Source organism: Mauremys reevesii, linkage group 4 (genome assembly GCF_016161935.1).
Source record: "Mauremys reevesii isolate NIE-2019 linkage group 4, ASM1616193v1, whole genome shotgun sequence".
Classification (NCBI taxonomy): Eukaryota; Metazoa; Chordata; order Testudines; family Geoemydidae; genus Mauremys; species Mauremys reevesii.
The window spans coordinates 40,405,449-40,420,381 of record NC_052626.1 but is presented as its reverse complement, the minus strand read 5'-3'; the positions used below and the strand labels follow the sequence as shown (position 1 = coordinate 40,420,381).

The window sequence follows — 14,933 nt, the reverse complement described above, 5'->3', positions numbered from 1 at the left end:
TATGATCATCTAGTCTGACCTCCTGCAAGATGCAGGCCACAGAAGCCGATCCACCCACTCCTTAGCAAGTGAACCCTGCCCCATGCTTCGGAGGAAGGCGAAAAACCTCCAGGGCCATAGCCAATCTTCCATGGAGGATATGGAGGAGAAGCGGGGCTGAGGGCAGGGTGGTGGTGAAGGGGCAAAGCAGGGAGATGACAGCAAGAGGGGAAGCATGTAAAGGGCCGATGGGTGGGCAGTAGAGGCGACATGTAACTGGCTGCCGCCTGGCACCTGCCCGCACTCACCAGCCACCGCAGCACGCAGCCAGCGCTGGCTGGAAACAGGAGGGGGGGGGCCCTGCTGGCTGAGAGCTGGCATGCAGCCGGGGCTGTGCTGATGGACCAGCAAGGGGAGCAGCCGGACCCGCGCTGCAGCTTTGCCCCGCCACCAGCCTCGCACTCCCACCCCCATCATCAGCCACTGGACCCCCCACTCACCACTGGTGGGCTGGCGATCAGGGATTCAGCCAGCAGCAGGAACCACCAGGACTGATGATGGTGAGACAGAAAATATGGGACAATCTGCCCATTTTTAAGAAAAAATCAGGACACCTGCAGGAGGGCTTAAATACGAGACTGTCCCTTTAAAGACGGGACATCTGGTCACCCTAGGCATGCCCCCTATGCTAGGGCTTGACAGCAGACCTATGGCTGTCTTGAGAAGTGCCTGTGCCGGTGGATTCTCCCCTGGCCAAAGACAGGGCTTCTATATAGGGTTGCCAACTGTCTAATCACACAAACCCAAACACCATTGCCCCGTGCCCTGCCCTTTCCCCAAGGCCCCTCCCCACTCACTCCATCCCCCTCCCTCCGTCGCTCACTTTCCCCCTCCCTCACTCACTTTCACCCAGGCTGAGGCAGGGGGTTGGGGTTCAGGATGGGGTGTGGGCTGGGGCCAAGGGGTTCGGAGTGTGGGAGGTGGCTCCCGGCTGAGCCTGGGGCAGAGGGTTGGGGTACAGGAGGGGGTGAGGGGTGCAGGCTCTGATCTGGCAGCGCTTACCTTGGGTGGCTCCCGGTTGGCGGCACAGCAGGGCTAAGGCAGGCTCCCTGCCTGCCCCATCCCTGTGCTGCTCCTGGAAGCGGCCCAGCACATCCCTGCAGCTCCTGGGGGGAGGGGGGCAGGGGGCTCTGTGCGCTGCCCCTGCCTGCAGGCAACACCCCCACAGCTCCCACTGGCCACAGTTCCTGGCCAACGGGAGCTGCGGAGTCGGCGCTCAGGGTGGGGGCAGTGCGCAGAGACCCCTGCACCCCCTCCCAGGGGCTGCAGGGATGTGCTGGCTGCTTCTGGGAGCAGCGCGGAGTCAGGGCTGGCAGGAAGCCTGCCTTAGCCCTGCTGCACTGCCAGACTTTTAGCAGCCTAAAATCTACCAGTTTGGCTTCAGTAGCCTCCAGGAGATGGGCTCCATCTCCTGGAATTGGGCTGATTCCGGGAGACTCCCGGCAAAACCAGTAGGGTTGGCAACCCTAGAACTTCTATAACCCCTGTATATCTGAACAGTGCTGTGCAGTGGCCACAGAGGGAGAAAAAACCTTCCCTCAGAATCAAGTCTATTCTATTTAAACACATTTAATTTATTCATAGGCTATTCGATGACATTCTTCCCCAGTGTCTGAGTGCCTCACAAAAAGGAATTAATCTATCTTCACCAGCCACTTCACAGACAGGAAGCTGAGGTTCAGGGGGGTCAAGTGACTTGCCCAAGGACCCCCAGGAAATATGTGGCAGGGTCAGGAATAGACGCCAGATCCCCTGATTCCCTAATTCCAGCTCTGTCACTACCTCCTCTGTCACCTTACCTCTCTGAGCCTTATTGGTAAAATGGAGATAGTGATATTGAGCCACTTTGCAGAGGGGTGGAGAGGCTAAATTACTCTTTCCAAAAGTCATAAACAACAAAAACACCACCCCTCACAGAAAGCCTTTTCATTGATGGTTTTAACATTGGCATTTAAATTGCATCCAAGGTGTGCTGGATGCTTCACAGCCCAAAGCCCTGTTTTGGGATACATGGCCCCATACACAGGCTTTGTCAGCATGCAAGTGCCGTAAAACCGGTGCAAACAGCCACTTGGGAATTCCTCTGACTGTGGGGGCTTCCACAGGCTAGGTAGCGCTGGCACAGCAGACTGCAGCCTCTGGCACAGGGGTTTGCCAAAGAATTACAGCAGGGTGTGGCTGGAGTGCACTATGCTAGTCTGGGCAGCTGTATATTAGAGCAGTCCTTAGGGCTGCTTTAATTTATGCCAGAGACTGGAACGCACAGACTCCAGGGAAGCCAGCATGCTCCCTCCGTTCACCACCCCGCCCCACTGCTGCTGGAGCCAGCTCAGGACCAGAGGACTGGGGTGTCATGAGAAATTTCAGATTTTGATTTTAGACTCTTGCTTACTGGCTCTTTTGCTACATTTTCAAACAACCTGCTGAAGTCATTTCTGTTCATAGACAGTTTTGCAAATACCCTTTCAAAACAGCAACACTCATACGTTAGGCCTAAACGACTCTGTCCAGCCCGCAGAATGCTATTTACAGGTGTGAAGAAAACTAAGATGTGGGGAGAGTGCAAAGGGGCATTTACAGAGAGGTCGTTGGGGCTACTGACGTTGTCCATGGAACTCATTTCCCCCATAACACCCACTGCCTTCCCTCTCTGGAGGAGTTTCCCTTTATAGCAATGTACTAGATATAGGACAGGATCATCTGGGGGTTCTGGCCTGTAGTAGCCTCTCCCCCTGACACTTTGCTAGTTAGTGTATTAGCATTTTCTGAATGTAGAGGGACCTAGAAAAGGAAGTTCAAGATTCCCCAGTGCCCACTGCACACCCATGCTTGTTACCGTGAGCCCCACTCACTGCTGCAGAGGAAGGCAAAACCCTCCTGCGAGCCCTGTGCAATCAACTGATGAAGTACAACTGCAAATAACATGCCCCCCACACCTTAGTTCCAGCAGTGCAGTGCAGCCAGTGCTTCATTTGTGCCAGGGCTCAGCCCTGGCACTTCTACGCTTGGCAGTTCATAGTCTCGGCATCTCTGTCATTGCAAATTAAGCACTGAGTGCATCTCCACATCACATTCCACCCAGGAATCCCCTGGGACACCCCTCCCCCCCTTACACATCCTGGGAGAGACTATTGGTTGTCTCCTCCCCTGAGCGAGGAGCCAGCTTCGCTATGTAATGCAGCCACAGCCTCTCTGGGAAGCGGAAGGGTGTTGGGGGTGGAGGAGGGAGAGCAGATGTGAGCTTAAGACATCTGTACAAAATCTCATCTCGCTGAAAACATTGCACAGAGCTCCGCACCTGGTGTCCTCTGGGTTATTAGCGAGGAGGCTGCCTGCGCCCTGGGAACATGCAGCTAAAAATAGAGAGGCGGATTTTAGCAACAAATTAAAGGGAAACCAAGCAGGGAGACGCCGACCTTGGGCTCCACCACAATGAGGGAGAGCTGGGTAATGACTGGCATTTGACAAAAAGGGAAAGGCAAGGCTGAGGGGTAATTTAATCGTGGGGGTGATCAGGAATGACTGAAATACTCCTCTCTCTCCACAGGGCAGCCTTCTGTCCCTCCCACTCTCTCCTCTCACGCTCACACATTTGTACAGACTAGCTGGCTATACGGTGACCAGATGCAAATGTGAAAAATCAGGACAGGGTGGGAGGTAATAGGAGCCTATATAAGAAAAAGACCCAAAAATCGGGACATCTGGTCACCCTAGCTGGCTGCTCCACAAACATTTGCTCTTTATCTCATAGCTCCCTGCCAGGCTTCAACACAACCAGCTAAGTGTTAAATGTCTCCACTGCCTTGTCTACACTAGAGTTCTAGAATGTGTTAAACTCGTCGAGGCTGGGGGTGAGCATACGACAGCTAACACATGCTATCGATCATGTTTGAAAAGTTTAGGGTAGGCAAGGCAGTGTAGGCTTCTGACGTATGCCATACTGGTGAACCTAAAGCCTAGGCTCCCCCTCTGTAGCATGTGCTAAAGCTGGGCGTATACTAGACTTTCAAATGTGTGCATTAGCATACAAACTTTACATGCTAAATCAGATCTTAAATCCTAGTCTAGACCAGGCCCTAGGTATGTCTACACTGCCATTGGAGGCGTGATTCCAGTTTGTGTAGCCATAACAGAGCTAGCCTTGATCTAACTAGCATGGCTAAAAATAGCAGTCAAGACCCAACGGCATGGACCCTGGTGCAGGCTAGGAACACAAGTATGTCCCACAGTTCCAGGCGGGTTTGTACAGCCCATGCTGAAGTCCATACCATCGCAACTTCTCTGCTATTTTTAGCTTTGCTAGCTAGATTAAAGCTAGCACAGGTCCATGCTGCAATTACACCGCTGATTGCAGTGCAGACATGCCCTTAGCTAGAATGTGTCAGCTAACACCTTGTAACCCTAGTCAAGATCACGGCTCCCTTCCTCTTCCCAACACAGACTAACTCCATCCAGCCTTTCTGTTGCCCCCTCTTGCTGTCTCAGTGCAAGGGGGAGTCTGCCAATAAGCAAGACAAAATTTACAACATTTTGTTCCCTTTAAACTTTATTCTTCCCCTGGAGACTAAATGAAACAACCAATAGCCCAGGAAATATTGCTTCCCTTCACACCATGAGCCACCTGGGACAGGGAGGCAAATAGACCACCATATCTCTGGACTCCTAGCCCCAGAAGTCACAAACATCCTCTCAGCTTCTCAGTAAAGCCCAGGAAGTTACTAGACACCTGGAGCAGGCAAGAACTGAACAACTGCAAACAAGTCACTAAAACAGATTCTGACAGCTGGTCCTTTAAGCATATCCTGAAATCCATTAAGGGTTTTTTTCCCTGTGAAAAATTTTCAACAAAACCCAAAAGGTTTTCATCAAATACTGAAACTGTCAGTTCTTTAAAGAAAAAAGTTGCTGTAATCTTTTTTTCACCTTTGTTTAACCCCAACATTTTCAATTAAGAGAGAAAATTTTGGGTGAAAATGTCTGTTGTGTCAGTGAGCCATTGTTCACCAAACAAATATTGGGAGGAAAACTTCCCAACTAGCTCTAGTAACCAGACACGTCCCACGTGTTAAATGCAACAGCCTGATTTCACACTGCACCAACTACAACCCAGCTGCACAACTACTACCACCCCCACATCTCAAGACCAGCCATAAGTCTGCTCCCAGCAGGCGCCGGTGCTACTTTGGCAGTACATGGGTCTCTCTTTAACTGTTTTTAGTGATGGTGAAGGATACCAATTGACTCCACGGCAGACAGGAGACCTCTAATCCCCAGAAAAGGTCCAGCCTGGGCAGCAGCAGGGCAGGTTTTCCACACTCACACACACACACACACCACCCTGATCATATGCTTCAACCTACTTTGGAGAGAATGTATTTTGAGGGGACGCCAGTCTCCATAGGCCAGCCTTTGGCAAACTCTGGGAAAGGCTGGCAAGATACAGACACCCCTCCGTTAGGAACCAAACTGAGGTATGCCATCCCTCCCACCCTGTCCCCACCCCCAACGCATTCTACAATAGCTATGTGCCACTGCTGACCTGGAGCTGGATTTGAACCAGCAAACTAGGCGTGCAGAGAGTCATTGCTAAAGGGTACACAAGCACCTAGCTCATGAAAATGGCTCCTCCCTGCATAGCAATTCATGCCTAAGACATTCCCTTTACATGTGCCTTTTACAGGCACCCCTTTAATCTCTGCAATAGAAACTCAACAGGCCTATTTGTTCCACAAAAAGGGAAGAAGCCTCCTGATCCAATAACTTCCCTACAGCCGGCTCCTCATTGTTTTTGCTCCTGACTCAGCCCCAGGGCGGAAGGGTTTTCACTTTGTTGACTAAGATAATTTGGCACTTCTCAAAAGGAAATTTGCTACAAAGGGTAAAGTACCTTCCTGTGCACAAAGAGCCCCTTTCAGAGCGGAACGATGCTTCAGTGAACGTTTTATACCCACAAATCCGACCCTGGACAAGGACAAAGCCAGAGACAAGAACGCTTAATTGCTGAAGAAATGAAAAGGTAAAAAGCACATCCGCAGGCAAAATGACTCTGCCACTGACACAGCCTGCAGCAGCTGTGGGGAGCTCACTGCACACTCGGCCTGCTCAGATCCTGCATCACGTGTCCTTGGGTTCTCTTCCCCTGGGTTACCATGGAAGACAGAGGAGCTGTTCCCTTGTCACCCCCGCAACTCCCTACCTGAAACCATCCTCCACTGTCTGTGGCAGCACAATTAGCTAGTCCTGAGATGTCAGTAAGAGAGAGGATTGGGAATCAGCAGTAGGAGCAGATGGGTTCTGAGGAAAGTAAGATCCGGTTTTTATTCAACCATCCCTGGTCACAAGAACGAGGGAAGAACAAAACAAATAGGGCTATTCAGAGCAAAAGTGATGCTAAAAGGAATGTTTTCCGGAAGGCACTAGCAGCTTCACTGCAGAGATGAAGCTAGGGGAACCCAGTTGGGTCCCATCTGGTCCATCCACCCAGAGATCAATGAGAGATTGTTCCTTACACTGTGTTCTCCAGGGCTTGCTCCGATCCATGTTTCAATGTCCCAAGTGATGGGGCTTCTGCTATTTCCACGTTTCCTGAAACTTGGGAAATTTTCCCTCACGCTCAGCCTATATTTTCTTTTGCTGCTTTTAATTCCATTAAACCTTGTTATATCACTTTGGAGCACCCTAAATAATCCCTTGCTCCCCTTGGTAGTCATATCTCGCAGATCGCTCTAGATAGGCGCCATTTAGTGATACAAATTTGACTTTGAATTCATCCTCACAACTCAATCACTCCACCTATTTGCTCACAGCCTGGATTGACTAAATCACAGATATTAATCATAATTTAAATTAGCAAACAGGAAACCTTGATTTAAATTTTTGTTTTTAATCCTGCTTCATATGTGAACTTTTTAGTTATTTTCCTAAAGAAAAGCTATATAATAAAAATGAACCTAATATATATTTATTCAGTCTTAATTTTTATTTTTTTATTATGATAGAAAATGACAAATGCTGCATTTCTTATTTACTAGATGATCATTTTTTTGCTCATGGTTTGTGTCAAGCTGTATTTGCATGGAAATTGGAATTCAATTAAAAATGCACAAAACGGCATTTTAAAATTGTTTATTATCAGTAAATAAAATAACCTTAAATGTGCTGGATACATAGGGAAAAAAGTTGATCAAAACACGTTTTGCATTTAAAACTAACTGATTTATTAAACAAAGGATGTTCTAACTGGCATTAGGGAACTGACATTGTTTCTGGTTACCATGGGCCAGATTTTCAAATGGTATTTAGGAACCTCGTGGGACTTCAATGGGAGTTAGGTGCCTAAATTCCTTAAAACCCCCATGTGGACGAGGCACCTATCAGCATCTTTAGGCATCTAAATACACCTTTGAAAATCTATCCCCATATCCTTCAGGTTTTTAGCATCAGTAGATCTCATTTTCTTCCAGCTGGGTTTTATTCATTGATTGGAAGACCAAGACAAGCTTTTCTGCTTTTTCAACTCCTAGTTGGTTTCTCAACTTTGAATGAACCAGCCCAAATTAAATAAATATTCTCTCTCCCTCTGCTTCCTAAACTGAAACCAAAAGGAACAAAGGCCAAAGCTTTTCTGCACAACAGAAACTAAAAGTACTTACATTAGGAAAAATGTAAAAACTAGCATTCACTCCACTGGAAAGACTGAAAATAGCACAGCTGCTCACACGACATTGTCACATATTTATAAAGCTTGAGTTGACCTCAAAAGTTAATGTTTTCTGACTGATTCTGTATATTCTTAAAGAAGCATTACCCTTCAACTCATTACAATGTGAGCAGCAGTACTGTAACAAGGGCGAGGCGAATGAAGCACTTGCCTTGGGCGCGCAAAGCTAAGAGGTGCAGAAAAAGATGACAGTGCATTTGTCTGCAAACACAACAACTGTCATTCGAGTAATCGAGTTCTAGTATTCCCAGTGAGGACTTCTTGGATCCGCTTAAGACCCACCAAACGGCGGGAGGGCGCAATTTTATATTCTTGCCTCGGGCGCAAAAATAGCTAGTTATGGCTCTGTTGAGCAGGGCTCATTGATGAAGCATATTTTATTTATTTCAAGGCGTTTAAGTAAGTTTATGCCTTAACATAGGTTATCAATTTCATATTTAATTGAAAATAGGTTTTTCAAAAAGAACAATGTATTCAACTAAAAAATTCCATATTTTTTTCCACCTTGCTTGATCATTTCTGTTGTTCTTCTCTGTACCTCTGCCCCCTCCTCCAATCTATCCACATCTCTAGGGCTTTACCCAAAAGTAACCAATATTCCAGATGTGGTCACACTGGTGCCATCGAGATAGGGACTGTCAACTCTGTGACATGAACCATCTGTGTATACAAGCCAAAAATCACACTGGTATTTTTGCTACCCTGTTGCTTTACAAGCTGATAAACCCAATCTGCGGTTCCCTCTCATCGGCAGAAGTCTCTCAGCACTACCCGCTTTCTACATCTCTCACCCCGCATTCAGTGGCTTCCAAGAAGAATAACTATACACATCCAATTTAGAATTATTTTCTAAGTGTCAACAACCTTCCCTCTGCTGCACAAAACACAAATGAAGAAAGTCCCTGCCCCAAAGACCTTACAGTCTACAAGGCACACACAGACATGACAAGAAGCGCTGGTAGACCCCTAGGAAGCCTGTGTCTCCATCTTATCTCTTGCCTTATCTCCCAAGCCCTTTTGTATAAATACAATATAAAACTTCAGTAGAACCCAGAGGTCTCAAGTTGAGACCTGTTGTGCTAAGCACTGTACAAACACATATGGAGACATGGTCTCTGGGCATTCATGTAAGCTCCCTAATTCAGAATCATTCACAAATTTGTGCTGATTTATTCCTCCCCCTTTGCTAGCTGATTAGTAAAACTGGGCCTAACATAGATCTCTGGGGTTCTCACTGGACACCGCCCTCAACTTCATACATTGCCATTTGATCATTATCCTTTGATTACGGCCTACAAATTTGCCTTTTCAGTTAAGATTCCATAAAGTACCATATCCAATGCTTTACTAGATACCATGGCTTTTCTGCAAGAGTTTGGGTGTTAACCACAGTCTCCAGGCTGAACAGCAGCTCAGGTAATTACATTATGCGTGCCTAGAATTCCAACTCTTGTGTTGCTGCATGCTGTCACACAGCCTTGTTCCACCAAGAGGTGGCTGCATTTCTGTAGTGAGCAAACTGATACAGGTATATATGTTTGCAGAATTTCCCAGGAAAGGCACAATATAAATGTAAGATTATTGTCTAGATATAACATTTCGAGCAATCCCCCTTCATCCGTTCATTGGTAATTCAATCAAAAAAAGCTATCCAACTCATTTGGCATGATTTAGGCAAAGATAAAACCAAGCTCTCTGGTGCTTGTGGTTCAATTATCTTCCCCTGGCTTTCAGATTCACTCTCAACATTTATCCCACTATTTTACTAAGGAGTGAAGTTCAATTGATCAGCCAGAAATAGCCAGGATCACTCTTTTTAGACTACCAGTGCCACATTTTAGTAATAAATAACAATAAGGTATATCCACATTTCTCTGTAACATTTCAAAAAGAGCTGCCAGTCATTCAGTAAACTCATCAGCCAACCCCTCTGACATGCTGGGATTAAAATCTATCTACCAAGCTTCTTATACTGATGCCTATCACTGATGACTATCTGGGCTGCTACTACCCAGACCTACTAATTCATATCCAGTCAGTTTTTCCACATATTTCTTTAACCTGTTTTTTATCAGTAGCTTTGGTCACAAGGTGAATTTTGAATTTTTTTTTCCTTATTGTCTAACCCCCTTTTCATTTTCCTGCTAAGAGATCAATTTAAAAGGCAGTTGTTTGGTTCAGCCATACAGAAGTCACTGTGTTTCCCCCTCCTTGTTTGTTAAAGGGCCTTTTTTCTCTAGGATTGCTATAGATTTGCTCCCATTCCACTGCTCTCTCCCCCACTCAAACACACAGTGGGTTTCCATGCATTTTGATCCCATGTCCTATAAGCCCACTAGTCACTGCTGTCTTGAAGCCACAGGGTTAGAGTCAAGGTTTCCTTCCATTTATCTTAGCTGGTCTAAATCCTTTGCAAGACAACACACAGGTCTAGCCAATGAGTTCCTGCCACAAGAAGAGGCAAAATAGAGCCCCTGGAATACAATGCAGCCCCTGGCCACCCCCACCTTTTACAGAGAGCAGGGGTGGATGTAGCCTCCCAATTCAATGGGTGCACTAGAAGGAGGGGATGGGGGGGTGTCAGGGTTCAACCCTGTCAGGTTGCTGCCCTCTCTGCGGGAGTAGGTGGATTCTGCCCTGCCTTAGGCTGGGGGGGACACTCTGGTCCCACCTCTCCTTGAGCTCCAGCCCTGCTACCAGTGGGAGCAGTATCCCTGACCCTATCTCTGGGATCTCCACCTGACAGGTCGCCTCAGACCTGGTGTGATAATGCCAGCAGTAGCAACAGGTGTGATCTGGGTCCAGTAAGGGTGGACAAGTTGCTCCGCACGCTATTGATGGCAGGTGTCAAACCTGAGTGGTGCTGTGACCCTGTGTGCCAGGTTGCAATGTCACTCACTCAAATGTGGCCTGGCCGCCCCTCTGTCATCATGGAGGAGCAGCTGGGCCAAACCTGAAATGCAGGCCCTTGTGCCCACAAAAATCATTGCATATTGGTTAATCTGGGCCTGATTTCTGTGGGTGCAGTTGAAGCCATGAACCCACGCTAAAGTCAACCCTGCTTGAGTGGTGCAGCATATGGAAATACAGAAGCCAGCATGCCATGCTCCTTCCTATGCAAGCACAGGCCGTTTGAATCAAGAAGGAGCGTGACATTCTGGAACCTGTAGCCACCATGGTCTCCACCTCCAGGGGCAAGGTTGCCGCAATCTGCTGCATTTAATGCCAATGAATGCATTATTGTGAAACATTTGTGCTCCTGACAAGCTGCAAACCCTGCCCTGGTCTTTGACTCACCTCTCTTGTGACGATATTGTCCTTTGGAGGCAACAGACCTTCCTGCACATTGAATTATTAAACTTAGCCTCAGTCTTGAGGCGTCTGAAACCACATTGCCTACTCCCATCCCATGGAAGGCTGAGATCTCAGGGGATCGTACACCTTGGGGTAGTGGGGAAGGAGCTCTGTCCTTTCTGGGCAAAAAAAACAACCAACCAAGCCAAGGAGGAAACTAAAAACCTGCCTCTCTCAAGCGGCAGCTGTTACCCATTGTGTCATTCAGAGCTCTGGGTAGGACCAGGTGTGGACAGGATACACAGATGCATTTTGGATAATATGTAATGTAATTACATATTAGCTTGGCCATGACCAACTTCAAGGGAGTCCTCACAGTTTTAGCAGGAAGGGCCCTCACCTCTATACAAGGGTGTGCTGTCCCCTTCCTCATGCGCAGAGATGCTGGAGAAGAGCTCCTTAGGGTGGGCAGCATTGCCATATGCTGAGACTTAACTAGCTGCAGCTGGGCTTTTAAAGCAAAATCATGCACCTAAAACAAAACGGGACCCCATACGGTCCTACCTCACCCAGCCGCTCCCGGGGCAGATACTGGATTTTCTAGAGCTCTGTCCAGGTGACTTTTTAAATGTCTCAGAGGGCGAGGGGCTTCCATCATATGTGCCATCTCTTTAGAAGCCCTTCATGTGCCATGTTGGGGGTGGTTCATCAGAACGCCCCCCAGGTTACACTCCTGTTCTGTTCTTTTGCGTCTACGCCCCCACCCCGCAACAATATCCCGAGTAAGAACTAGACACTGGGCCTCACTTCTGCTCTCAGAGCAGCGAGCAGCCAGTTGCCTTACCTCCATCAGCTTGTGACCCTGCTCCCTGGGGCTGCTGGTGCGTTGTTTCCTCAGGGGAAGCCCTCTCACCACCGCCAGAAGAGTTGTCAGAAAGACGAAGCCTAGGATAAGCACAACTTTCCCTCTGATCCCAGACATCTCTTCCTCCGCCCTCCCCACTAACCCACCTCTCCACGCACAGACAAGGCAAGCAGCCAGGCACCCCCCCACCCCCACTAATCCAGCCTGCTAATATTACAAAATCAGTCCCTGAAGGAATAGGAGAAGGAGGATCAAAAAGTGCAGATGAAAACTGCAATCCTCTTTCCAGCCTTCTGCTCCTGTATTGTTGTGTCCCTGGCAGGGCCCAGAGCCGCTCAGAGTGTGGGAGAAAGATTACTGACAGTGCCCCTGGCTTCCGGGGGACTCTCCTCTGGCCGGGGGGGGGGGGGGTCTGGCCCTCTGATCTCTCTTGCAGTTTGCTGATCACGTTTGGATTTAGCTGCCCTTCCTGGGCTCCGGTGCCTGGGCCACTGATGCTGAAGGATAACTCTGAAAAGATTTGCAGGGGGAAAGAAGAAAGGAGAGGGCTTCACCTCCCCCACCCCCTTTTCTAATCCTTTTTGCAATCTGATTTCTTTTCCTCCTCTCCCCCCCCCACCCCCCGAGTCACTTGGGCTGGTGATTTTCCTCAGGCAGTTCCAGAGCCCGGTGCTCGTTTATCCCAAGTCAGAGGCTCCCCCCCCCCGCCCTTTTTTTTCCTTTAGCTGGGAAAATGCTCCTTTTGCATCAGGACAAATAAAGTCCCTCCTCGCAGATCAAAGTGGCGCAGCATCAGACGGCTCCACGCGCTCGGGCGCGCGCTGCGGCCCCCCCAGCCCCAAACTGGAGGCGGCTGCTGCTGACAATACAAAACTTTCCTCTGTTTCCCTCCAAATGTTTCCACCTCTTGGGCTCAGCCAGTCGCTTCTCTCCTCCCGGATGCTGCATGTCCCAGGCTACCTCTGCTGCAAACCTCTCCCCTCTGGTCCCTTGCAGGGCTCCCGCTTGCCACTCATGGAGGGAGGGGGGGCGGGGAAGGCTGGGCTCGCTCCCCCGGCTTTGCAAACGAGGATGACCCGCTCTTTGTTCTGCAAACTCTTTGATCTTCTCTCCTTGTGCAAAGCTTCCCCCAGCCGCCGGAGGTTTCGCCTCCTCGAGGCTGAGCTCGCGGCAGGCTCCTTTTTGCTTCTCCTCCGTGGCAGTGACTTTCCCTTTGCAGCTCGCTCCTTGAGGACCCTTGTCTTCAGCGCTGGGACCCTAGCGCTCGCTCTTCCCATTCACATTTCCTCCTTGCGCCAAGTGCCCCTTGCTTCCCCGAGCGAGTCCCTCCAGTGTAGCCCCCCAGCTGCCGGCCTCTCCCCTCAGGATCCTGGGAGCGCCGCGCTGAGTTTGGCTTTGCAGCGCGTGTGCAGCCCCCCCTTGGCTCGCAGCATCGGGGCTGCCTGCGCTGCTCCGCTCGCCAGTGACTCTTCAACCAGCCCCCAGCTGCTCTGACGTTGGAGAAGGAGGGTCCCCCCATGCACACTGAGAGAGTGAGTGAATGAATGACTGAGTACGTGAATGAATCAATCCGTGAATCCGAGGCCATGGCCAGAACGGGGCAGGGGAGAGAGGGAGAAATCCCACACAAGGGTTACAAATATGGTCAGACACAACCGAGGTTTCAAGCCCTCCGAGCTGCGCATTTTTCACTGGCAGCTCCTAGGAGGCAGAGCCTTTTCACACAGCTGGGGCTGCTGCTGGACAGATTTACAATCGGGCACGTTGATGGCAGGGTGCATTAGATTGCCCTGTTTCATGTGACGGCATTTTCTCTGTGCAGGACACAGGGGCATGGGAGGTGGGGATTAGCAAATCAGCCTGGCTGTAAGGAGAGATTTGGACTCATCCGCAGGACTCGCCCTGTCTAAACTAGGCTTGCTTGCCAAAACTAATCAAACCATCCACTGGTGGCAGCACCACACAGGGGACAGGGCCGATGCAATCATTTAGGCGACCTAGGCAGTCACCTAGGGTGCTGGCATTTGGGGGGTGACATTTTCTTCCGCAGCGACTGCGTCAGCCGGATCTTCGGCCGCCCCGGTTGCCGCCGGCATTTAGGCGCAGGGAGCTGGGGCAAGGGAGCATGGGGATGGCCGCCTGCAGCAAGTAAGGGGGGTGGTACTCAGGGGAACTCCCTGCCTCGCCTCCTCCCCGAGCAGGCCGTGGCTGCTTCACTTCTCCTGCCTCCCAGGCTCGCAGCACTTAAGCTGATTGGTGCCGCAAGCCTGGGGGGCAGGAGAAATGAAGCAGCCACAGCGTGCTTGGGGAGGAGGCGAGGCAGGGGTGAGCTGAGGCGGGGAGGGTGCCTCAGGGTGGAGAACTGCCACTGGGGGGGCGCCTCAGGGCAGGGAGCTTTCGTGGGGGGGGGGTGCCTCAGGGCAGGGGCTCGGGGACGGGGGAGGGCGCAAGGTGGAGGTTTCGCTTAGGGCGCGAAACATCCTTGCACCGGCCCTGACAGGGGATCTGGCATAGCCAAGGTGCTGGTGCTTTAAGGAGTGCCACATGGATCTGTTCTGAGCAGAGATGGATGGCAGCCACAAAGGGATTCGAACACCAGCAGCTGCCCAAAGCCCCATCTACACCAGCATTCCTACCTTGCAGGGGACATTTTTTGTTATACATGTTATTGTGCCTTTTATTTGTATTAAGATAGTGCCAAAGAGGCCCTCAACCAAGATTAAGGCCCCATTATGCTACCCATGGAACAAATAATAGTGAGGGACAGTTCCTATGCAAAGAAACCGACAATCTCAACAGACAAGGCAGGGTGGTGGGGGCAGCAGGCACAGAAAGGTGACAGCAGAATAGTGCCAGTCTCCTGCGCCCCAGTTCAGGGCCCTGTCCATCAGTCCTCTCCCCATATTTTTTTGGGGAAAAAAAAGCCAATGTAGCCCCCCTCTGTGACGGAAGCATGCAGGAGGGAGGCCAAGTGGTAAAGGGGGCAGATTCAATGAAAATCTAGTAAGACATCTT

The 14,933-nt window shown here is 49.9% G+C and overlaps 1 protein-coding gene across 4 annotated transcripts in view; it reads right to left on the bottom strand.

Moving 5' to 3' along the window:
- Positions 1-12,061, bottom strand: part of ISM2 (isthmin 2) — a 46,417-nt gene extending 34,356 nt beyond the window's left edge. For 3 of the 4 annotated variants that reach the window (XR_005597286.1, XM_039533146.1, XM_039533147.1), the window contains exon 1: positions 11,898-12,061. Coding sequence is in view for 2 of the 4 variants with exons in the window: in XM_039533146.1 (XP_039389080.1) it covers positions 11,898-12,035 (138 nt within the window). In the remaining 2 variants the exon portion in view is untranslated. Of the gene's footprint in view, positions 1-11,453; positions 11,471-11,897 lie in introns of those variants that run through there. The other variant, XM_039533148.1, reaches the window with a different exon arrangement.
- Between the last annotated feature and the right edge of the window lie 2,872 nt (positions 12,062-14,933).